This window comes from Caretta caretta, chromosome 3 (assembly GCF_965140235.1).
Source record: "Caretta caretta isolate rCarCar2 chromosome 3, rCarCar1.hap1, whole genome shotgun sequence".
NCBI classification, from domain to species: domain Eukaryota; kingdom Metazoa; phylum Chordata; order Testudines; family Cheloniidae; genus Caretta; species Caretta caretta.
The window spans coordinates 150,005,259-150,028,386 of NC_134208.1; the positions used below are offsets into that span (position 1 = coordinate 150,005,259).

Sequence of the window (23,128 nt, forward strand, 5' to 3'; positions counted from 1 at the left end):
CAGTCCCAGTCTGTTGGAGACAAAGCAGGGCTTCCAGGAGGTTGTAACCCATCACTTGCTCCCTCCTCCTCCCGGGACAGTGAGTCCCATCTCCACACACGGCTGTAGCCAGTGCAGCTTGGTGTCAGCTATCCACCAATCCCTGCCCCATGGGAAAGCGGGGAGATCAATCTCTATGTGCCACTCAGTTCCTGGCCTCACTGCTGACAAATTGGGAGCCAATCAGTGCCCCTGGGGATGGGAACCTCAGGGAATAGGACCCTCCCTGCCCTTCCCAAACAAATTTCAATTAGGCCACCAAAGCAGCACCAGATCCCACTCTGGTTTCAAACCCATGGCCTAGAGATGAAATGCACCACAGAAGAAAAAGCCTTTGCCCTTTCCTAGCCCAATCACAGGATTCCAGGGTGCTTTACCCACTCCACTTCAGGAGGGGGAGGGCGTCCATCGTTCTCCCCATTGTATAGAATAGGATGCTGAGGCACCGAGGAGGAATTTACTCACCTAGGAACATCATAAAGTAGTTGCAGAGATAACTGAGGGATAGAAGCCTGAAGCCCTGGCTGCCAGTCTCCTCCCCTAGCCATCAGAATGGCCATTCTGGGTCAGACCAATGGTCCATCTAGCCCAGTATCCTGTCTTTCAATGGTGGCTGGTGCCAGATACTTCAAAGGGAAGGAACAGAAGGCAACTATCAAGCGATCCATCCAGTCAACCAGTCCCAGCTTCTGGCAGTCAGAGGCCTGGGGACACCCAGAGCATGGGGTTGTGTCCATGACTACCTTAGCTAACAGCTAGTGATGGACCTAGCCTCCCATGAATTTATCAAATTCTTTTTTAAACCCTATTACAGTGTTGGCTTTCGCAACATGCCCTCAACAAGTTCCACAGTGTGACTGCGTTGTGAGAAGTACGGTCCTTTTGTTTTAAACATGGTGCCTGTTCATTTCATTGGGTAAATAACACTTTCTTATTTGTTTTCTCCACACCATTCATGATGTCATAGACCTTTATCATAATCCCTTAGGCGGCTCTTTTCCAAGCTGAAAAGTCCTAGTCTTTTTAATCTCTCCTCCTAGGGAAGCTGTTCCATACCCTTAACTATTTTGTTGTCCTTCTCTGTACCTTTTCCGAGATGGGGCGACCAGAACCACACACCGTATTCAAGATGTGGGCATACCATGGAGTTATAGAGGCATTGTGGTATTTTCTAATTTATCTATCCCTTTCCTAATGGTTCCTAACATTGTTAACTTTTTTTGATGGCCGCTGCACATTGAGCAGACGTTGTCTGACAGCTATCCACAGTGACTCTCATCTTTCTTGAGTAGTAACAGCTAATTTAGACCCCATCATTTTATATGTATAGTTGAGATTATGTTTTCCAATGGGCATTTCTTCGCATTAGCAACACTGAATTTCATCTGCCATTTTGTTGCCCAGTCACCCAGTTTTGTGAGACACCAGTCCACACTCCCCTCCTGCAGTTGAGAATAGAGCCCAAAAGCATTGACTGCCAGGCCTCTGCTCTCACCACTTCGGTCCTCTGAGCCACACAAGGTCCTGCAGAAAGCTGTTTGGAATGATCCAAGTGCAACTTGGCCAACGAAGGCCCCAGTTTGTTTGTTTGCCTTTGGGACAAGGACCGAATGGGCAGCGCTCCAGCCTGGCACCCAGAATTCTCCAGGCCCTGTCCTAGCACACTGGTGGTCAGCCTCCACCAACAGGCTCAGGGCACATGTACTTCCAGAACCACAGCTCCAGCGTTTGCACCATCCTGCTGCCATGACTTCACCCCAGCTCCCAGAGCGCCTCCTTTGGGGGCTGAGTAGTGGCAGCCCCCCTGGGCTGGCTGCTTCCTCTGCACAGAGCCATGAGAGAGGGGAAGAAGAGTGGTATCAATACCGAGATAATTTTCTACAGGATTGATCCCTTTATTCTTTAAATAACATTTGAATGCCCCCTCCCTAACCACCGGCAACAGCTCAGGCCATAAGTGCTTCCCTAGCATGACACCAGAGCTCCCCCGTCACCAGAGCATCCAGCAAACCACACCTTGCCAGGGGCTCAGGACTGAGAGACCTAGCCACGCAAGGAGCACTGGCGAAACACCAACGTGGGGAGGTGCTGCAATACCATCAACAGCCACAAGGGGGCAGCACAGAACAGATTATTACTTTTTTCCTGAGACCTTGTTTTAAAAAGGGAAACCAGAGTATTTTAAAAGGCTCTTACATCCCACCCCCTACACTGTTCTAGTCCTGGGCCTTTCCTGGGCAGACCCCACCAATCACATCAAAATGAAGATGGAGCTAGTTTGAGCAGCTCCAGAGCCATTGCCACTAGATTTTGGCTGAGGCCTTTAAACTCAACTCATTTGTGACCACAGCAGGGTGTAAGTGCTAAAATACCTGGGGGGGGGGGGGAAGAGGAGGGAGAGAGATAAAGACAGCCAATGATTTGAGCTGCCCAGAGGAGCCGCAGAGGCTGCGGCTAGGCTCACAAAGTGTTTGCTAAGAAGTTTTGCAGCTTTTCCTGGCAAAACTATTGCAGCTGCCCTTCCAAGAATTCAGGAAAAGGGAACAGGCTCTCCAGAGCATCCCGGGTGATTGCGCCATCCAGGACTTGCCCCCCACAATAAACAGCTATTCCAAAGCTGTGAGAATGTCACCAGCTTACATGGGGTCACAGGCACCATGGCTCCCCCCCTGGCTCCCAAATGCTACACTAGCTACACCAGGGGTGGCCAACCTGAACCTGAGAAGGAGCCAGAATTTACTAATGTACATTGCCAAAGAGCCAAAGTAATACATCAGCAGCCCCTCAGCAGCTCCCCCTGCCCCCAGCACCTCCCACCTACTGGCAGCCCCACCGATCAGTGCCTCCCCCTCCCGATCAGCTGTTTTGTGGCCTGCAGGAGGCTCTGGGGGGGGGAGGGGGAGGAGTGAGGACACTGTAGGCTCAGGGGAGGGGGCACGAAGGGGTGGAGTGGATACAGGGTCTGTGGCAGAGCCAGGGGTTGAGCAGCGAGCACCCCCCGACACATTGGAAAGTTGGCGCCTGTAGTTCCAGCCCCGGAGTCGGTGCCTATACCAGGAGCCGCGTATTAACTTCTGAAGAGCCGCATGTGGCTCCAGAGCCAGAGGTTGGCAACCCCTGATCTACACACCTGCCATAGGGAGGCAGCCATGCTGGGGGTGGGGTGGGGACACACATGGCAGCCCGAAGAGGGGAAGTGGCTAATCATCAGGGGAAGAACCCTGGGCCCCTCTCCAGCCTCTTCCATTGGAGAATCTCCAGGTCCTTTACTGATGTCAGTGGATTAAGCTCCTCACACACAAGCGTGTGCACTCTGCTCTGCAGGGTGGGTCAGTGTTGTTAAACCCTTTCAGAGGGGGAAACTGAGGCACAAGGAAGGGAAAGGCACTTTGTCCAGGGTGATGCAGCCACTCAGTAGCAGAGCTGGGGATAAAACACCAGGTCTCCCAGCCCCTCCCTCCTCTGAGTCTAGCTACGACTACAGCTGGGAGTGCAAGTTGTCTGGACGGAACTGCCCAAGCAGGGAGCAGCATTAGCTAAGCTGGGCTCACATAGGGAGACAGACAGGGAATCTCAGGGAGCAGGGTATGGGATTTCCTTGGGAAGAGGCAGAGGGGCCCCTGCACTGGGTTCTGCGCCCCTCTCCAGAAGGAAACCTGTACCTCCCATCCAGCTCCACCCACAGGAGGAGGGCTCCCTCCTGTTCATCTTCATGTCCAGTCTGGCCCTGCTCCCTCCTGGTTGGGGAGGGGCTGGCTGGGGTACAGGGCAATTCTGCTCATGGGGGTGCTGAAGCCTTCAAGCGGCAAGAAGTCAGAGCGCGCAGCCCCCAGTGGTCACTGAGGGAATCACGAGGTCCTGATCTTGAGTGTACAGAAGAAGGGTTTATGGGAGTCTGCGTCTCCTGGGGAAGGGCAGTGGGAGCCCCTGCAACTGCTCCAGCAGTGTCTGGAGGTGTGGGGGAGAAGCACTCCCTACTGCACAGTCTGGGACCAGGAAACACCCCCTCCCAGCTGCTCCTCCATGCAGTCTGAGACCAGAGCTCCCTGCTGGCCACTCCCATTGCAGGCAGGGGAAAGAGCAGCAGCAGCCCCGACGCATCATCCGAGGGTCCCATGCAGCGCATGCAACTTCCTCCAACTTCCACCTGCTCAGGGAAGGGTGTTTGGGTGGAGAGCTGGGGGCCACGGAGCCCACTACAAGGGGAAAGATTTCCTGAGCCGGCTCCACTCCTGCCAGCTGTAGTGCCATGGCTGGGTGAGTGGGGTCCATCGGGCGTAGGGAGCCAGGGGCGGACCCCTCAGTCAGAGTCTGGTCGCTCAGTCGGAGAACACCACCAGCTTCCCCGAGATCTTCAGGTCATCGAAAGGCAGGAGGGCGAGGAGCTGCCAAGGCAACAGGCATGGAGAGGTCAGGGTTAGTGCCAGAGAGGCCAAAGGAGAGCAGGTTCCCTGGGGACTGAATGCATCTGGAGCCAGGGCCAACACAGCCCAGCCATCCCACACACCCCAGGGGAAATGCACAACTAATGGCGAGTTAGCGCTGATGAGAGTACACAGCACACTGCCATGCCCCTCTAAGCAGGGTGGGGACAGACACAGCAACTACACACTCCCCCCGAGAGCCCTACGGCGCCTCCTGCTGGACTGGAAGCAGCCACCGTCTCCAGCATTCCTGTCCCAGGGCCACAGCCTCCTCCCTGGACACCCCATCACATGTTCCCCCCACAGGGGAGCACACGGACAGACTCACGTCATCATTGCCGTCGGCCAGGTCCTGGGCAGTCTCATCTTCCATGTTCCTCAGCAGGGTGTCAGCCCCTGAGTGGTACAGTATGGCCGCCATGGCAGCATCCTTCCTGCCCACGGCCAGGTGTAGCGGGGTGCAGCCGTTGTACATCAGGGCATCCACGTGGGCCCCCTTGCTGAGCAGGTACTGAACTGCCTCACGGTCACGGCTCTCCACTGCCAGGTGCAGGGGCGTCTTTCCACTTGTGCCGTCCTAGAAACAGCAGTGCCCAGTGTGTTAGAATGGGTTCACGCTTTGTCCCGCCCCTGCAGCTGCCAGTGTAGGGCCCAGGGCGAGGGGATGGAACCCCAATGGGGCGCACAGACTGTATCACAATGGGCACCTGCCACCAGCCTGAAGGGGACCTGCTGGCCCTGCCCTCTGCCTGCCACCAGGCAGATCTGGAGAGGCTTCGGCATGGAGCTGGGAACGTCCATTTGGGAGTTTGGTGCCCGCCAGGGCCCATGCCCCATCTAACCTGCAGCCGCCTGGGGAACCAGCTTCCAGAAACCGGGAGGGTACAGAGACTCCTCAGGACACTGATCTGGGGAAGGTGCACAGAGCAATACAGCTGGCAGTGCCAAGGCCAGCTGCCCTCACCCACCAGCCCGTGTACTACCTGGACGTTAATGTCAGCTCCACTCCGCAGCAGCAGTCCCATCAGCTGCAGGTTCCCCTTCAAAGTGCTGATGTGCAGACAGGCTAAGCCTGGGGAGGAGAGAGACCCAGAGGCAGCTATTATTGTACTGTATTCCTGTAGCGCCAAGGAGCCCCAGTCGCGGACCAGAGCCTCATTATCTAGTGCCGAGCACAAACACTGCACAGAGAGACGGTCTCTGCCTAGGGCATCTCAGCGTGGAGCCTAGCACCCATCACACGCCTACCCTGCAGCTACGGAGCTGGGCACCGCCTCTGACACCCCTGCCTTGCTTCTCACCTTGCCAGTTCTGGAGCTGCAGGTCCTGCAGGCTCCTTCGAGGCTCTGTGCTCGCCCCCAGCTCCTGCAGCAGCTGTTTGGCGCACTCCAAGTTCTGCTGCTCGCAGGCCACGTGCAGAGGGGTGTTGCCATTGCGGTCCTGCAGGTCCAGGCTGACCCCATTGTGCATCAGCGCCCTCACCACACCAGGCTGCTCAAGGTACACGGCCAGATGAAGTGGGGTCTGTGGGCAGCAAGACAGTGAAGGGTCAGGGGTGGCATCGGGAGGGCACAGGGGCCCCACAGGTTGGGGCAGTTGGCAAGGGATGACAGCAGTGGGCCACCCCTGGCAGGGCCCGCGGAAGTAGTACAAGCTACCAACCGCCACAGCCTCCCCTGGGTGAGGGAAGTGGGAACACCGCAGTCCTCACTCCGGGGAGGTTGGGGGGGAGATCCAGGCAGCTCCACCCCCAGGGGTGCTCATGTTGGCTTGGGGCCTCTGATAACTATGGGGCTGCATACAGTGCCGGCCTGAGTGTCTGCATTTTCAGGGTCCTATCTGGGTACCCCACACACCAGCCAAAGGCAGCTGTCTGCATAACTTGCTTCAACTAAGGCACCCCAAATACCTGCAGCGTTGACCTGGGGGGTGAGAGCATCACAGATCCTCAGGGGGCCAAGGCACTAGCCTTGGGGGCATGAGGAACAAGGCCAGGGCCTGGGGGAATGGGGGTGTGGGGAATGGCTAATCTGGACAGGTCCACCTGCTAGGCCATTCCTGAGGGCTGACGGGGGATCACCCGGATTGGAGCACCCTCCTCCCCCAAGTACATACCTGGAACAAGTCGTTCTGGATCTCCAGCACCTCCGTGGGCAGGTGGGTGATGCAGAAGAATGCCAGTGCTGGGAAGCTATGGATGATTGCCAGGTGCAGCAGCCTGCAGAGGAGGAGATGGGTCAGTGCTGCGGTTCCCACACAGCGCCCAGCCTGTCGCTCCCACACCACTACCCCACAGAGACACAAACGCTTCCATGCCCCCAGCCCTGGAACTGGGAGAGGAACCCCTCAATGCCCATGCCACATCAGCCTGGCACAGACATACCCACCCAGCCAAGGGAGCAGATCCCCAAGGTGCCCAATTCCTGGTGTCGGGCAGAAGGGAATGGAGCAGCTCCCTGCCAACATGGGCCACTTAGAGAAACAGGTTCAGTGATGGTGGGTTCACTGGCCTCCACCCACTTTCCAAACAGGTTCTCCCGAGCACAGGCAGGGTGGGCAGAGCTGCCTTGCACAGGCTAGGCCCAGGTCCAGCTAGGGGTGGTTCTATGGCCCATTTGCAGGGGTGTTACCAGGTGACCCCAACTCACTCACTTCTACCCCCTAGCATTCCCCACCTGAGCTCAGGACAGTCACCCCCACTGCAGCCAGCCCGAGCGTCCCATGTGGACAGTCTCGACGGGCATGCAGATTGGGGCCCACAGAGAGGCAGCCTGAGACAGATCATGGGCAGAAGGGACCCCATTCATCCTAGGAGTCCAAAGAGCCTCACAAATAATAGAGGTCCCCCCACCCCTTGCCAGCTCAGCAGCCAACAGAGAGGTGGCTAAGGAGGCCAGAGCGAATGCCAAGTCCTATTAGCAACATGAGGGGATCCTTATGCCTCTGCAGAGCCCATGAGAGCTTGGCCCTCCAGCTCCTGTCTGAGACCCAGACCCAGCAACCCAGACAGACTCTCAGAGGCAGGAAGGGTAGAGTCGTTCCTGCTAGGACACAAACCCTAGGGAGCCTGGAATACATCCCCCGGACCCAGGGAGATGCGGCAGCAAGGGAACCATGACCTAGTGCTGGCCAGCAGCTCCTAGGGGAATTCCACTCCCTCCCCCTCCCTGCAGCCACAGCACTTCTGCTTTCCTGACTCAAGGGCAGGCAGCAGGGGCGTGGGATACAGTGTGGGAGGGATCCAGGAGATTAGCTGAAGACCACCTGCCATTCTCTGGAGTCCCCTCATCCACCGAGACAGAGTGGGTTGCCCCAGCTCAGACTGGTCTGGGAATGAACTGGGCCAGGGTCCGCAGGAGAAGAGAGAAAAATCAGAACTGGATTACCAGACCCCTCCCCCCAACCCCATGGGACCACCAGTGCTGGGTTAGGGGGCACAGCTGACCAGATGGAAATATATCTGCCAAGACTAAGCACCCGCCACTGTCTGCTGGAGCCCGCAGCCCCACCTGGGCCCAACTCTCAGCCCCCACAGAAATCTGCACAGAAGACTGGAGCCCAAGGCCCCAGACACCAAGAGACACGTGTGAGAGCCCACGAGCTGCACTCGTGCGAGTTTCACACCAGTCCTTGTCGCACCCCGAGCAGTCAGAACAAGAGTGAGAAATCTGAAGGGAATTTCCAGTCCCGCACAGAACGTCTGTCATTACTTCAGCGCCAAAAGCCACCCCCAAGCAGAGCTATGAACCCCTCCTGAACTCCCTCTCTAGCCAGACCTGTCCCCCATCTCCCCAGAGCATCTCCAAGGCCTCTAAAGATGGAAACAGTAACGCCACTCTAGCTTCAAGGACCCACTCCCAGGCTGCGGGACAGAGAGCTGGGTTAGCATGTACTGCGCGGGAGGGGGTGAAAATGAGGGGGTGGTTGCATGTGTGCTACAGGCTAAGCCAGAGGCAAGTTTTGCATTTTGTTCTGATCACAGTGAGGTCTCTGATCTCCTGTGGGAGTCTGTTTCAGCCTCAGGCCACCTCCTGCGAGAACTCTGGCTCCCACATGGTGCGGGACGGCCCAGTGGTGAAGGGAAAGCTGATTGCCAGGGGAGGTAGGCCCAACCTCAGGGAAGGCTCTGAACACCACCACAGCGTCCTTGAACTGGACTCGGCATTCACTGCAGAGCAAAGCACCAGGCTGATGCAATGGTGGGGATGGTGGCTTTGTTAGCGACATACTGCTCTCAGGGCAGGTGGCATCATAGTGTGTTGCAGTAACGGTGCCGGGAGGCCAGGGACAGGCGAGGCAGCATGGCCAGCTTGGGGTCTCACTGGAAAGGACACAATCTTCTGGCAGGTTGCAGGTGGGAGTGAGGGGGAGACACTGGGGCACTAACAACACTGAGGAGTCCTGAAGCCACAGGGGGAAGTTATAGAGGAGGTGCGCCTGGGCTCAGCTTTCACCAGCTGCTCCCTGTCCAGGTGTCACCACGGGCCAGGCATGGAGAAGCTGCTGTTCACAAGTAAGATAAGGAGAGCTGCTCATTTACTGGGGGCACCTCAACCCCTCTGGTCTCGGCAGCTCCCCAAGGTGACTACTGCAGCGTAAAGGCTGGAGTGCTGGGGGGCCCCCAGGGGAGGGCATGAAAGGTGGAGGGCCAGGTGTCCTGGATGGCACACTGGGCCTGGTGGCCCATGTGACTGGTAGTCTCTTGAAGGGGGATGGAGAGAGAGACTAGTTCGGTCTGGAGGAGTTCTACATGGGGCGACTTTGGTGCCTTCTTCTGGGCCATGCTGGAAGCTTATCCCGACCTCATTGCTGAGCAGGAACAGCAGCTCAGGTCTGTCAGCAGCCAGGATCCAGGGGACCCCAAGCTGGTCCCCTTCAGGCAGAAGGAGCAGCAGGAAGAGCCAAACCAAGCCTCTGTGCCTTACTGCATTGTCCCGGGGGAAGCCCCAGGTCACATGGGCATGGGGAATTCCCCGGCTGCACTGGAGGGAGTGGCCACCCACAGTTTGAGCAACAAATGGGGGTGGGGGAGGGGGCCCCTTGCACAGCTAAAGCTCCCAGCTTAGGGGGAAGAGCAACTGACAGCTGTGCGTATGGGGCATTCAGCAAGGAAAATACCTACTGGAACCAGCCTCTGGTTGTCGGGGGGAAAGAGAGAAGCAAGGTTTCCACTGGAGGGTACTAGGGGAAGGGGGGCTGTGGGGGCTGCTGGTCAGGACAGAGGGGCATTGGCAGAGCTGTGTGTAGCTCAGCGGGCATGGCAGTAAAAGCATCTGGGCCCCATTTACCTAGCAATTGCACCATTACCAACACCAGGGAAAAGACACTGGGAGACTACCAGACAACCTCAGCATAGACAAGGTCCTTGGTGGCTCCTGCAGCTGTGCCTCCCTCCCCATTTACCAGGGACAGCCCCTGTTTCTATAAGCCAGCTCCCACTGCGTCCCTCCCAGTCCCCCTGCCAGCAGGGCTATAGGCGTGGCCTTACTTCTCAGCCCCTATGCATTAGATAAGAAGTTTTAGCAGATGGGACTTTCCAGGGCAATTCTGACTGAACTTTAAACTTCTGCTGCTTTCACTTTTCGGAGCCAAACAGCTCCCAGGAGACTGAGGCCAGGCCCGGCATGAAAGTACATGGAGCCCTCTGTAATTCCTACCAAGCCAGTCCCCACCCTCAGGAATCCCCCACCCCCCAACACACGCACCACATCATACCCAGAACTGGTAGTCGGGGAAAGGTGGGCCAGTCACACGCTTAAGGCTGAAAACCCAAGTCTGTCAATCCGCCCCCAGCTCTCAGTAGAACGGTTTTGGTTTAAGGTGACTGCGCTGAATGACCCTGGCCGAGTGAGGGGACTCACCTTCCCTGCCCGTAAAACAGAGGGAATATGACTGCCCCACCTTTAAAGCCCTGTAGAGCTCTTTGAGGACCGGCATGTAAAGGCACTAGGGACTAGCAACCCACTGCATGTCTTGCTGAATCAGTGCCTGGGACTTTCACCGGGAAGTTGGTGCCATCTAGGCCATGCCTTGTTGGGAGTATTTCCCCTGCCCCTGCACTCTGTCTCCCACCAGTCTCATTTCCGCATTTGTTCCCCCTGTATCATGTGGCAGTCCTTCACTTCCTGAAACAGGCATAGAGATCCCAACTGTCTCAAGTTCTCCGCGTGCAGAACCAGAGCTGAGGGATGAGCCAGCGGCATGAAAGGTTGGTGCCTCGGCCCCATTACAGAGCAGGGCATCATGATGATGCAAGCGAGGGATCAGGATTATCTTGTGCCAAAGCGGGAACCCCCTGACCCTGCAAAGCATGAGGCACAGAGGCCTCAGCCTTCTTTACTCTTTCCTAGGCCTCAATATTGCCAATGATGACCATACAGCTCCAAGAATACCACTGGTCTGGCCAGCTGCCTCACCCCACAGCAAAGAGGACAACACCCAAACTCACACCTGAGGAAGAACTCTATGTAGCTGGAAAGCCTGTCTCTCTACCTAACAGAAGTTGGTCCAATAAAAGATATTTCCTCACCCACCTTGTCTCTCTAATACCTTGGGATGGACATGACTACCACCACAATTATTAACATAAAAAAGGCTTTGTTGCCAAGCAGTTGAGGTTGCCACACACACACATTTAACACAAACCCCAAAATCAAGGAAATGGACAGGCAAGCCACCAAGCAAAATATACCCTCTACTCCTTCACCTGCAAGCATATGCCTTCCCATTGCCACAGCTACCATACACCACCGACCACACACCACACCCTTAACTCAGCCCCTCTTTCACAGCTACCGTACACCACCGACCACACACCACACCCTTAACTCAGCCCCTCTTTCACCCCTCACAACTGCTAGTGTTCGGGGGAACTAAGCTGGTGGGACAACTGAGGTAGTAGGCTGTTGCGTTGGGAGAGGGGAGCTTGGGAAAGGGGTGTGTGCAGAAGGACAGTTAAGGGGGGTGATGGAACTGCAAAGGGCGATGGTAGTGTGGCCCTGTGGATAGGTCATTTGATTGGCATTCAGACCTGCCACCAGTATGCTGGGTGATCTCGGGCAAGGGGACCCTTCCCCTTCCTCAGCCTCCATTTCCTCTCACACCATTTGTCCCCCTTGTCTATTGAAATAGCCAGCTCTGTGTTTGTCCTGGGGCCCTGTTGTATTAGGCACAATCTCAGCTGGGGCCTCTAGGTTCTATTGTAGCAGAAATAATAATATTGTAATGAACTAGTCAGACAGGCAAAGAGAGAACGCAGATGCAAACATACATTCACCACCTTCTGCTGCATGGAATCCAGAGCCCTCACCTGTGGGTCATAGCATCTGTACTGCTCCCCCGTGGGGATTTGAACCCATGAGCAGCTAATGGAGATTATTTTTAGCTTAACTGGGAGAGACCCAGTTGGAGCAGGAGGGTCAGAGTTCTATTCCTGAGGATGTCCCAGTGGGCTCACCATGCAGCACAGCCACAGCTGTGACATCTTGGATGGTCCTGGATTAATTACAACTTTATACAGAGCTTTGGATGGTTCTACACCCTGCTCCAAGCAGCTCATGTACTTGAAAGAGGGGGAAAGCAGAGGAGAGGATGACTCGAGAACTATGGCTTCTACACTTGGGGGTTAATCCCAATCACATGGCAAGAGAAGCTTTAGCATCACCACAGATTCATTGAGGTTAGAGTAAGGGACTAGGATCCTGGGCTCTATTCCCACTTCTGCCACTGACTTGCTATCAGACCTTGGGGAAACACTTAGGCTTTGTGCCTCAGTCTCTCCCCTTCAAGAAATGGGGTTGGTAATACAGATCCCGATCTGGAAGGGGCTGGGAATCTTAATTGATTCCCATTCGTAAAGGGCTTTGAGATCCCTAGTCAGGCAGCATTGCCCTACAGTCCCATCCACCCACTCAGCCTACAAGTATCCAGAACAAGGGATCAAACATCGGACATGATTTGTTCTATATAACTGCCATCCCCACCCCCCTTCCTGCCCACATGTTAAAGAGAAAATTCACACTTCTCCCTGCTCTCTCCCAGGAGAGGCATGGGAAATCATGCAAATATCAGTGTTTGCAGTAAACACTTGATCATTCATGGGAGGAAAGGAGGAAATAGAGCCAGCAGCGGGAGGATTTGGAAAACAGAGCACACATTCCTGAGGAGAGTAGCACAGGAATTCCAGTTATCCTGTTTTCCCTTTTAACATTCCCTGCTAACCCCTTCCTCAGAAAACAAACTGACCAGCAGGAACCTTTACCACACAACTGGGCCAATGCATCTCACACCTGACCTACAGCATCTCTGCTATTGCAGTCCTGAGCTCCCCACCCACAGCTCTGATGGCCTACCTCACTTCTGACCCACAGCCTCCACCTCCCCACTATTCCAGCCCTGGGCTCCCCACACACATTTCTGCCAATGTCCTTCAACCATTAACCTGCAGTTTCAACAGCAGGAGGTGGTTTGGGGTGAGAGAAGACAAGCCTGGGATAAAGGTGACTGGAAAGTTCCCTGCTAGAAACAGGGGCCAGGCATGAAAAATCCACTCACCCAGGCAAGTGGGAATCTCTCCTGGGCGAGTGCTTCAATCGCTGCACAGTCTGAGCTATCATTAAAAAAAAACAACCACATCTCCAGCTTTTACGGCTGTGACATGTGACCAATGCAATGACATCTGCAGAGAGACAACGCCAATGCTGCTGCTGGTAGGGGCATTGCCACCCTGGCTGGCACCTGGAGGCCAAACCACCACGGCATAAGGCTCTTTGTGTATGAGTGGGTCCTGTAGGAAAGGCCACGCACTCCAGAGTCCGTTGCCTGCCTGAAAACAGTGAGCAGAGATCTGATTCAGGAGAAGAAGAAACTCAGCCCCCATCTCTCATGCCATCCCGACAGACGGCTCTGTTTCTGGAGCCAGCATAAATTGATTTAGTGAGGCAGGTGAGGCTACCAAGAACTCATCTATTGTGTGTGTAGTGGGAGGTGGAAGCAATGGTTTTCTGGAGGGGTGGCCTCGCACAGACTGACTGATTTGATGGTGGAGTTTAGCCGGCAGGAGACCGGCATCTTCAGGCCCCAAAGTAGTTGGGGTGCCCAGCCACTAGGAGACCAGGTAGGAGGAGCTGTGGCTCAGGGCACGGATGTATTTCAGACCGGCTCACAGGCTTAGTTCAGGGTGTATTTTTCCAGGCCTGGGGCTGTGTGAGCACATACCCCAAGCCACCTTTCCCTGCAGTCTCTTGGCCTGCCGTTGGGAAGAGCATCTCCAGCTTGGTACATTCCAGGAAGGAGGAAAATGGAAGCAGGAGGCCTCTTTATGGCCTTCTTATGGGGAATAGGATCTCTCCCTTCTACCATCCCAAACCCCACACAGGGACAGACTATTTAAGGCCATTACAATCAATGGGAGGGGGGAGCACCCCAGAATAATGGAGGAGAAAAGGAGTGAAAAATGGATGTACAAGCACCACAGGCTCAGACTGGGCTAACCTTCCTCATACTGAATGGTACCCTACTTTGTGGGCAGCCCCACAGAAATCAACAGGATGACCCAAGCGTGAGATACTACCCAACATAAGGGTGGCATAATCTGGCCCAGGGAAGCCCCTTTAGATCTCATCCGGGATTGTTCCCTGTTGCAGATTTACTAACATTTTGTTTGGTTTTCAGCCTAGTTAAGCCTAGAACTGGGAGTGTGCCTTCTAAACAAGAGCAGCTGGACTCTTGAATATGCTACACGTGCAGCCCAGAACACATGAAGCAGCAGTGGAACGTGCAGTCTAGTGATACCCTAGGTGAATGAGTTAGCTGGACATGTGGTTGGCCTCATATAAAAAGACACTGGCACCTCTGGCTCGAAACGAGAGAAAGTTACATTTACAAAGCCAAACCCCACCTGAAGGAGATATTCTGTGTTCCATCCGACCAGCCGAAGAGTTAGCGGTTAGAATCATAGATGGTAGAGGTGGAAAGCCCTGTTTGACCATCCAGTCCTGCAGGGGCCAGGGAAGGATTGGTCTCTAATATTCATTTACTACAGTTTGATCTTGAGCTATTGGGGCTTCTAAACCTTCCCTTGTGAGCCAATCTCAGCCTAATATGTCTCAGTGCCTGGAAGCTTTTCTGAGATTCAGTTTAAATCTCCATTTGCTTAATTCCATCCCACCCCCTCCTGGGCAGCAAATTCACACTTCTTCCCCCAGTCATCCCTTCGCCAGGCTTTTTTAATCTTTCCCCTTAACTCAGCCTGCCTGACCCCTCTTTTACTTGCCCTTCTTTGAACTGCATCTAGCTTGCCCAGGGTTCTCCCAGCACCAGTGATTCTTTTCCCTCTTTTGCACATACAGTGGTGTGAAACTGAATGGCATAATCAGCACTATGAACGCCCTCCTGGAGGGGATGAGTGAGCGATAGTGTGTAGGAGCAGTGACTTTGAATGTGCACAATCTCAGCCTTGCTGCTGCAAGAACACTGCTTCAGGACAGCACAATAGGTCAGGTGCTGGCAGCTGGTCTCTTGACTTCAGTTACTGTGGGGAGCTGCTGACCTTGCCTGCAACTCTTGAGACACTCAGTGGGGGGCATAGGGCACAGTAATTACTGAATAGTTGCAAGCAGGCCAGAGCAAAGCAAGAAAAATGCCCATCAGCGTTAGCCACCACAGTCTCCAGTTACCACCACACAGAGAGAAGACTAAAACTGCATCTCCTTGGGGACCAGGACCTGCATTAACTCATGAACCCACCCTGATCCCTGATTATCAGCCCTCAGTCCCCAAGTCACCAGCACGTGATTTCCCATCAGCAGGCAAGACACTAACTGCACTTCGGGGGAGGAAGTGAGGCTTCCCCTCCTCCTCTGAGACACCACAGACAGACCTTGGCGCTACCAAAATAGCTCTGGCCCCATTTCCATACGAAGGAACCAATGAGACTGTTTCCCAGGCAGCAGGCTAAGCTGGGGACCCCCAAGCTTTGCCCAAGTGAGGGGGCTGCAGATGCCACACCCCTACTTTGAAGACAGTGGCTGCCATATGCCCCCACATATGGAGGTGAACCCTGTGAGCACTAGGGCCCCCATCATGCAATGGGGCCTGGTTACTCAGGGCAAGATGGAGCATTGCATGCTGGGATATGTAGTCTACTCATCCAAACGTAGTTGGAGATTTCCAGTAAACCCATCAGTGTTGGAGGTATAGGCCTCAGCCTGGTGGAACTTCAGGGGCCATGCTTTGGCTACCCTGGAGTATTAGCCCAAGAAGGTTGAGAGCAGGAAGAGGAAATACCTTTGACTTGGAACACATGGGGGAAACCGAGGCACAACCTCCATGCCAGCAGTCAGCAACACCAGTGGTGGTGACGGCGGTGTGGGGGTTGCCCAGAGCAGGAATGTGAATGAAAATCCTATCCCATCCCCCCTCAAAAGCAACAATGGGCAGCTTGCTCCACCTCCCTGCTGCAGCTCCCTGGCGAGGGCAAGAGGCAGGGAGTTTCTCCAAGTCACTCCCTAAAAAGAGGGTGAGTTCATTAGGAGCCCAGGACACAAATCAAGCATTACTCTCTGGCCTGCCCAGAGCCAGCCAGACCTTTCCCAGGCTGGAAAACCCCTCTCCAACTTCCACAGAGAGTCATTCCTCTGGGATCCAATTTAGCAGAGACAAACTGTCAGTTCAAGAGGAGAAGCTGGACATTACCAGGCAGAGGATAACGTTGGCATGCCTGGGAGCAGCCCACCATTGGAGCACATCTCCTGCCATGTCAAACAACTCCCAGCTAGAACTCAGCCAAAGTATCTCTGTCCTGGCTGGTAACCCCCTGCTATTCCAGAGGTTAGACTCGATCTCACCCACCCAGTTCTGCCAACACATCTCAACCCTGACCCACAATCCTCCTTGGCATTCCTCATTCCTGACTGCACTACTTCCTGCTAGTCCAGTCCTTGAATACTCCCACCCCACAACTTTGCTGATCCCGCACTCCTGACCTGCAGCATTCCTACTATTCCAGCTCTGCCAATATAACTCAGCCATGACATGCAGCCCCCCTGCTATTCTAGTCCTGGCATCTCCAAACCAGAAACTGCCAATTACACAGCAGATTGTGTAACTCAATCAAATATCCACCAAGGATGAGGCAGAGGCCTAACTCTTTTCACTTGTGATCAGACCCATTTCTCCAGGACAGGTGGGCTAATACATTAACCCCTCCTGCACCATCAGAGCCCCTTCTTGTTTTCAGAGCAGAGCTGGTTCAGTTCTGCAGGCACAGTTTTGGCTCAGCTGCCCCAATCTACATCAATTACACCCACTCCTTTGAAGCAGGTTTCCATGGGAGGCTCCTGATGGGATTTCAAGTGGCTGGTAACAAGCTCATCTCTGTCTCCACTGATGAACTTTCATCACAAGTGTCAGACTGAGGACAGAGCTCCCAATGACACAGAATCTCAGGCAAGCCCATAGGAAACTGCATCACAGGTTGGGGAGCCAAGAAAGGCACTGGGCACCCACAGCACATTCTACCACCACCAGATCATGGATGGTTTGCCCACTCAGGATCAGGGACTGAATCAACCCAGACAGCTCACGAAACAGGAACTACTAGCTCTAAGCCCAGGACTTTTGTGTTCATAATTAGAATGGTTACAAGGAAGTGCTATTGCTCAATGAACCTTCTGAGAAATAATCAGCTTGAGGTTCTAATGCTAGCCCAGGCTCTGCTTCACAGGATGAATTCAAGCAAGGCACATGATGGGACAATTGCAATTCTCCTCTTGCTGCTCCTGGGCAATCTACAATCAGAAACAGAAGAGGCCTATTGGGTCATCTTTTCTGCCTCCCTAGAATAACTCTGGGCCCTCTCTGGCCCCTTTCATTCATTCATTCAGCCTTGTAAGTATTATTAGCCTAATTTTACAGACAGAAAAACTCAGAACGCAAGGGAGGTGCTGAGCACTTGTACCCCCACTGAGTTCCACTGGAATTGTGAGTGCTCAGCACTTCTGCATGCTATTCCTGACCCACCTGGGCCTAGACATTTTCAGGAGTCCAGCCTCACTGCTCTAAGCACTACAACACACTCCCTCCCAGAGTTAGGGTCCAGGGATATAACCCAGGAGTTCGGACTCAGTCCCACTTCTCTAAGCACTAACTCACAAAGGCCCGGCCATAAGTAGCAGACGTTTTTCCCCCTCACTCTTTGAAGATTTCCTGTTTTAAATTGCACCTTAAAGGGGAGAGAGCGCATGCAAGCAGTAGTGCAGCTGCAGCCATTTGCAGAGCCCTGGAAAGCTGCCTCCTGTGGGGAGGGAGTGAAAAGTGCCACTGGGAGTTAATTGCTTCTCCAGTTAGTGGAAGGCTCATGATAGGGTCTGATCATGCCAGCGTGACAAGCAACAGGTTCAGGCACCTTACAAGATGGAACCAGATAAATGAGCAGAAGACTCTCCAATAGACTCCATCTCCTAGACACAATGGGGAAGGGAAAACAATGATCCCCTGGCACACACCAAAGTCACAGCACTTAGGGCTTGTCTAGAGGAGGAAATCTTCCATCGACCTAGTACTGTCTACACCCACGATTAGATCAAACTTACTACGGTGCTCAGAGCGCGAAATTTTTCACAGCCCTGCGTGACACGTCAATCTGATTTGTAAGTGTAAACTAGGCCTTAGAGAGGCTAATAGCACCTAAAGCTGTAACAGAGGAGTAGAAGGGATGCAGGATTAGGCCACTGCCTCTTTAGACACACAAAAATCCCTTACTAACTGAATCAGCTTCAGCCACAGAACCTGCAAAGGCATTTTAGGTCCAGGAATATGACCCACATGTTATGTTAGGTTTCAGAGTAGCAGGCGTGTTAGTCTGTATTCGCAAAAAGAAAAGGAGTACTAGTGGCACCTTAGAGACTAACTAATTTATTTGAGCATAAGCTTTCGTGAGCTACAGCTCACTTCATCAGATGCCGATGCATCCGATGAAGTGAGCTGTAGCTCACGAAAGCTTATGCTCAAATAAATTAGTTAGTCTCTAAGGTGCCACTAGTACTCCTTTTCTTTTTACATGTTATGCTGTAGCCAGTTTACCCCTATACCCCCCAACATGGTTCTCTCCAGCAGCACAGAAGGAACTAAAGTGTTTTGTAATCAGGTCTTCTCCAACATAGCGGATTTGGACAGGTGGCTACAACCTAAAGCAGCCTATGCAGGTGAGTCATCTCCCTTGCTGCCAGAGCTTTGTGCTTTGGAGTTTTCACAGGTGAAAAGAGCAGATTTTTGTCCAGGGAACCTGCCTCCCATTTTCCTGGCAGCCACAAAACAAGAAGAAACTCAGCTTCTCACTGGCACATCACATATATTTCTGTATCATTCTGACCACACATCCTATCCAGACCCCTAACTCCATCCACGTGTCCCACTGCTCAGACCTGAAAAGTAAATGGATCTGCACAATTTCTTTTTCTCTCTGCTAGTTCCATTTGATCTCGCCCAATCTTAGATTAATTGTTAAATACCCAGCCCATTTCATTGGGGCTGAGCACCTACATGTGACTCCGAAGAAGAAAAAAGTATGGCTCTGGGAGATGGGACATGGATTCTTCTACTGACAGTCCCCCCAGTTACAATCTAACTCTGAAGTTTTGGTGGGCACTGGCTATCTCTAAAGACATGCAGCTTCTTATCTTTGTGGTGTCAGACTCAACCAGTCCCAGGTGACGGGGAAGGCTGGGTAGGGAATGGGACACAGAACCACTCACCTCTGAGGCACTGCTGTCAATGTGACTGCAGAACAGCAGTGGCTGGAAGTCATTTGCATTTAATGGCTGTTTGGTGGCCCTGTGTGAGATGAGCTGCTCAGTTCCCAAGGGACAAGTGTCCACATCACAGCCACAACCACAAGCAGGACTAACTGCCTCCCTTGCCTTTAGAAGCCAAGGACGGCTGGGGCCACAGAAACTAGGCTCCCCTCCCTGTGGTGTCCCTCCCGGGCCCGGGGGAGAGCAGCACTAGCCACAAGGTCACTCACGTGTCGCCATCCTCCGAGATGTAGGTGAGTGCCTCCAGCGGCTGTTGGCTGAGCCCCTCCAGGGTTTCTGCTTCCTCCTCGGGGAGCTGCCCCAGGTCGGCCAGGTGCTCGGTTAGGGAGGACGAGCTATAGGTAGAGTCGATCCTCTCCTCCACTTCCAGGGCGTCTGTTCCCTCTTTGCCCAGGGGGCCGGCGTCCTTCTCCCGCAGCGTGTCCCCGAGGCCCCGGGGGTGCTCCCCATCCCCCGGCGGGCCGGGCAGGGAGCGGATGGAGTGGATCGAGAAGATGCCCGAGTCACATTGCCCTTCTTCCAGCTCCGAGCTCTCCTTCCTCTCCGAGCCCCGCGGCCCAGACATGGTGCGAGGGCAGCGGGCGCGTAGTGGGGCCGCTCAGCCCCCAAGCACCCGACAGGCCGGCGGAGGGGGCAAAGAGAGGGCGGGGGGGGGGGTCTGGACCTCAGACAGGAACCGAGGGGGGAAGCCGAGCTGGGGCAGGGGCCACAAACGGGGAGCCGGGCTGGGGCAGCAGGGGGTGCAAAGGGGGGGGAATCTGCAGCAGGGGAGGAGGGCCCAGGAAGGGGGCGCTTAGAGGCCTGGCCGGGGCAGGGTCCTTGGCCGGAAGGCAAGCGGGGGCCGCGGCGGCCTCATGCCCGGCGAGCGGCCTGGAGCTGGAGCCGGAGCCGGAGCCGGAGCGGAATGGAGAGCCTACCCGGGCCGAGCGCAAACCTAGCTCAGCCTGAGACCCGAGCCCCGCCTCCCCGAACGCGGAAGGCGCTTCCGTCCGCTGCCATTGTCAGCCTGCGCCACGCCTCGCTGGCACCGGCTGCGGCCGGGATTCCCCCGCCACCGGCACGCCCCCTTGCAGCCTGGCACGCCCCCGCAGCTCCTGGCGCCAGCCCCGGCGCTGGGCGCCGCCCCCAGAGCCAGCGGGATCTCCCCCCTTCCAGCTCCCCGCGCTGCGAGGAGCCAAGCTGCTAATATCCTTCTCCCCCTCCCGCTCGCAGGGCTGGTTCCATGCGAAGGTTCACGCGGGGTGGGGCGGGAGGAGGCGTCCTTTGTGAATCTGGGCCAGTGTCTGTCCCTGGCTTGGGACATGGCTGGCTCCAGGGGCAGCACAGCTTAGCACCCAGCCCCTTCAGGGGAAGGGCAAAACAAACACTTAGAAAGCTTCGGCTTGCGTCCTTCCCCCGCCCCGCTGCCTAGTTTGCGTGTGTGCGGCTATGGGTGAGAGAAAATCCGTGTGAGTGTGAAAGAGATGGTCTGTGTGAGCCCCAGATGTTTGCCCGGCCAATTCCCAGCTGTGGCTTGTGTTTGTTCAGGTGGTCTGGGCCTGCCTCCTCCCTCTGGTGGTGATTTCGGGCTGCGGTAGAAGTGAGCAGGGAGCTGGCTAGGCTAGGCTGTGTGAGTGACAAGACTGGTGTACGCTAGTGTGTGCCAGAAATTAGACTGAATGAGCCTCTTACCAATGACAGTGGTAGGAACGAACAAGATTTGCTTTACAGACATGCACGTTTTAACCAATTTAGTCCTATGGGACCTGTGCTGCCTATGTAATGGGATGCGGCAGCCAACATTACACATAGGTGGTGCCTATAATCTCCATCTAGCTGTATAGAATTATCTTAGTTTACAGGTACAGAGGCTAAAGCAAAGAGAGGTGAAGTGGTTCACCCAAAGTCGCACATTAGTGACAGCGCTGGAAATAGAATTGGGAGTCCTGGCTCCTAGACCTGTGCCTGTCTAGACCAGAGCTATAACCACTGTATAACACTGTCTCTCAATGCTGCACATCATCTTAGGTACAGAGGAGATCTCCAAGGTCCAAACTAGGCCATCCCCCTCACCAGGGCCGCCCAGAGGATTCAGGAGGCCTGGGGTTTTCGGCGGCGGGGGTTCTTCCACTCCGGGTCTTCAGGGCACTTTGCCGAAGACATGGAGCGGGAGGACCCCCGCCGCCAAATTGCTGCCAAAAACTCTTGGGGGGGCCCCTGAAAACTCTCATGGTGGCCCCTGCAGGGCCCGGGGCCTGGGACAAATTGCTCCACTTGCTCCCCCCTCTGGGCGGCCTGGCCCCTCACCACAGCCATTACAGGATTATTCCCTACTATGGATTTGCACAGACTTTGTCCAGTTACATTTTCAGGACTTCAGACAATGGGGCTTCCACCCCTTTCCTTGGAAGAGAGTTGGAGGTTCAGCCTGTTTTGCTTTTCTCAGTTGCATCCATAACTCCTAGATCTTCTGTGTTGGAGATCACAATGCATCTCTTTCCCTCTTGCGGGTTTACACCTCTCTGGTGCCCATAGGCAGTTAATTCCAAAAGGAAGGCATGTGTCCTACCACAGAAGGGAGGAAAGCTGAAGACACAGGAAATTCAATAGGGAGATCTCTATGCCAGTCTAATTTACCTGGGAAGCACTTGGACCCAGATCCTAAAAGATGTTTAGGCTCCTAACTTTCATCAATCAATGGAAGCCAATGGAAATTAGGAGCCTAAATACTTTTGAGGATCTGGTTCCTAGATACCATGGTGAGGGGTGCTAGGGAAAGCCTAGATCAGATTGCTCACAAAGCTCAAGCAACTTCCCCCTGCAGTGCTGCAGCTGTTGCTTTGGACTGATGGGAGCCTGCGTCACAGTAGCTCACACCTGCCATTCATGCATTTACTCCCAGCCCCCACTGTGTATTAACTACTGTAGAAACAGTGCCCACAGAGGTGGTGGAGGGCAAGTGCAGGAAGTCACTGGAGCTCTCAATAATTTAAGGTCACAAGTTTTCCCCTAGCTCATGTGATCAATTCCACTCTCTGGATCACTGTCTCTGACCTTTAGATCAGGAGTTCTTGCAACAAATTTTTGGGTGGCCTCAGAGTGCGACCACCAACGCATGCTGGTGGCCGCTCTGACAATTTTTCCTAAAAGACTTAATTAACTTTAGGAAAAACAAATAATTATGTGCAAAAACACGTCCAAATCATTGTAATTTATTTATGGAGGGTTTTGTTGTTGTTTTTTGCCAACTCAATAATTTAAAATAATGTATAGTTGTCTATTCATTACTGGGCCTAAACAGAACAGCAACACAAATAAGGTGCTTTGCATGTTTTGCTTTTTTTGATTGCGTTTTTTTTTTTTTTTAGACTTGCTAGCTAGTAAATCTGCTGTGAAAAGTGACCTTTTGTATATTTGTTAATATCACTTTTCACAGCAGACTTGCTAGCTAGCTGGGAGGCTGTGAAAAAAGGGATATTAACAATATCATTTTTCACAGCAGACTTACTCAGCCCCGGCAAGCTTGGATGGGGAAGTGGGCAGGGAGCCAAGGGGTGATAGGGGGATAGATGGGAGGCAGCAGGAGTCAGGGGAGATGAAGGAGGTGAGCCCAGAGCAAGAGCCTGGGGCCCTGGTACACAGATGGGGACTGGAGGAGGCAGTAAGGGCCAGGGGCGATGTGCGAGGGTTGAGCCCGGAGCCCTGCGGCTGGGGGATGGAGCCTGCTGCTGCACGGCCAGAGCCTGTCACCCACCACCCCAGGGCTTAAGCCTGAAGCCCGAGCCCCACCGTCTCCAGGAAGGTGGGGAGCTCACGTTGGCCGCCTGCTCCTACAGTGTTTGTGGCTCCAGAAGGGGACAGAGACCAGCCCCT

General features: G+C 54.3%; 2 protein-coding genes across 2 annotated transcripts in view; both read right to left on the bottom strand.

Annotated features, from left to right (window-relative positions):
* The window catches only part of SLC35B2 (solute carrier family 35 member B2), a 15,333-nt gene extending 11,542 nt beyond the window's left edge, over positions 1-3,791 (bottom strand). The window contains exons 1-2 of the mRNA XM_048843516.2: positions 3,702-3,791; positions 505-1,861 (exon numbers count right to left, since the gene is read on the bottom strand). Of these exons, the coding sequence (XP_048699473.1) occupies positions 505-599 (95 nt within the window). The 5' untranslated portion in view covers positions 600-1,861; positions 3,702-3,791. The remainder of the gene's footprint in view (positions 1-504; positions 1,862-3,701) is intronic.
* On the bottom strand, positions 1,911-20,322 carry NFKBIE (NFKB inhibitor epsilon). The gene is made up of 6 exons (XM_048843521.2): positions 19,486-20,322; positions 6,579-6,681; positions 5,765-5,987; positions 5,447-5,535; positions 4,792-5,040; positions 1,911-4,424 (listed from the first exon to the last, which is right to left on the bottom strand). Exons 1-6 carry the CDS (start codon positions 19,839-19,841, stop codon positions 4,359-4,361), a joined length of 1,086 nt encoding a protein of 361 aa, XP_048699478.1. The 5' UTR covers positions 19,842-20,322; the 3' UTR covers positions 1,911-4,358.
* Positions 20,323-23,128: the final 2,806 nt, after the last annotated feature.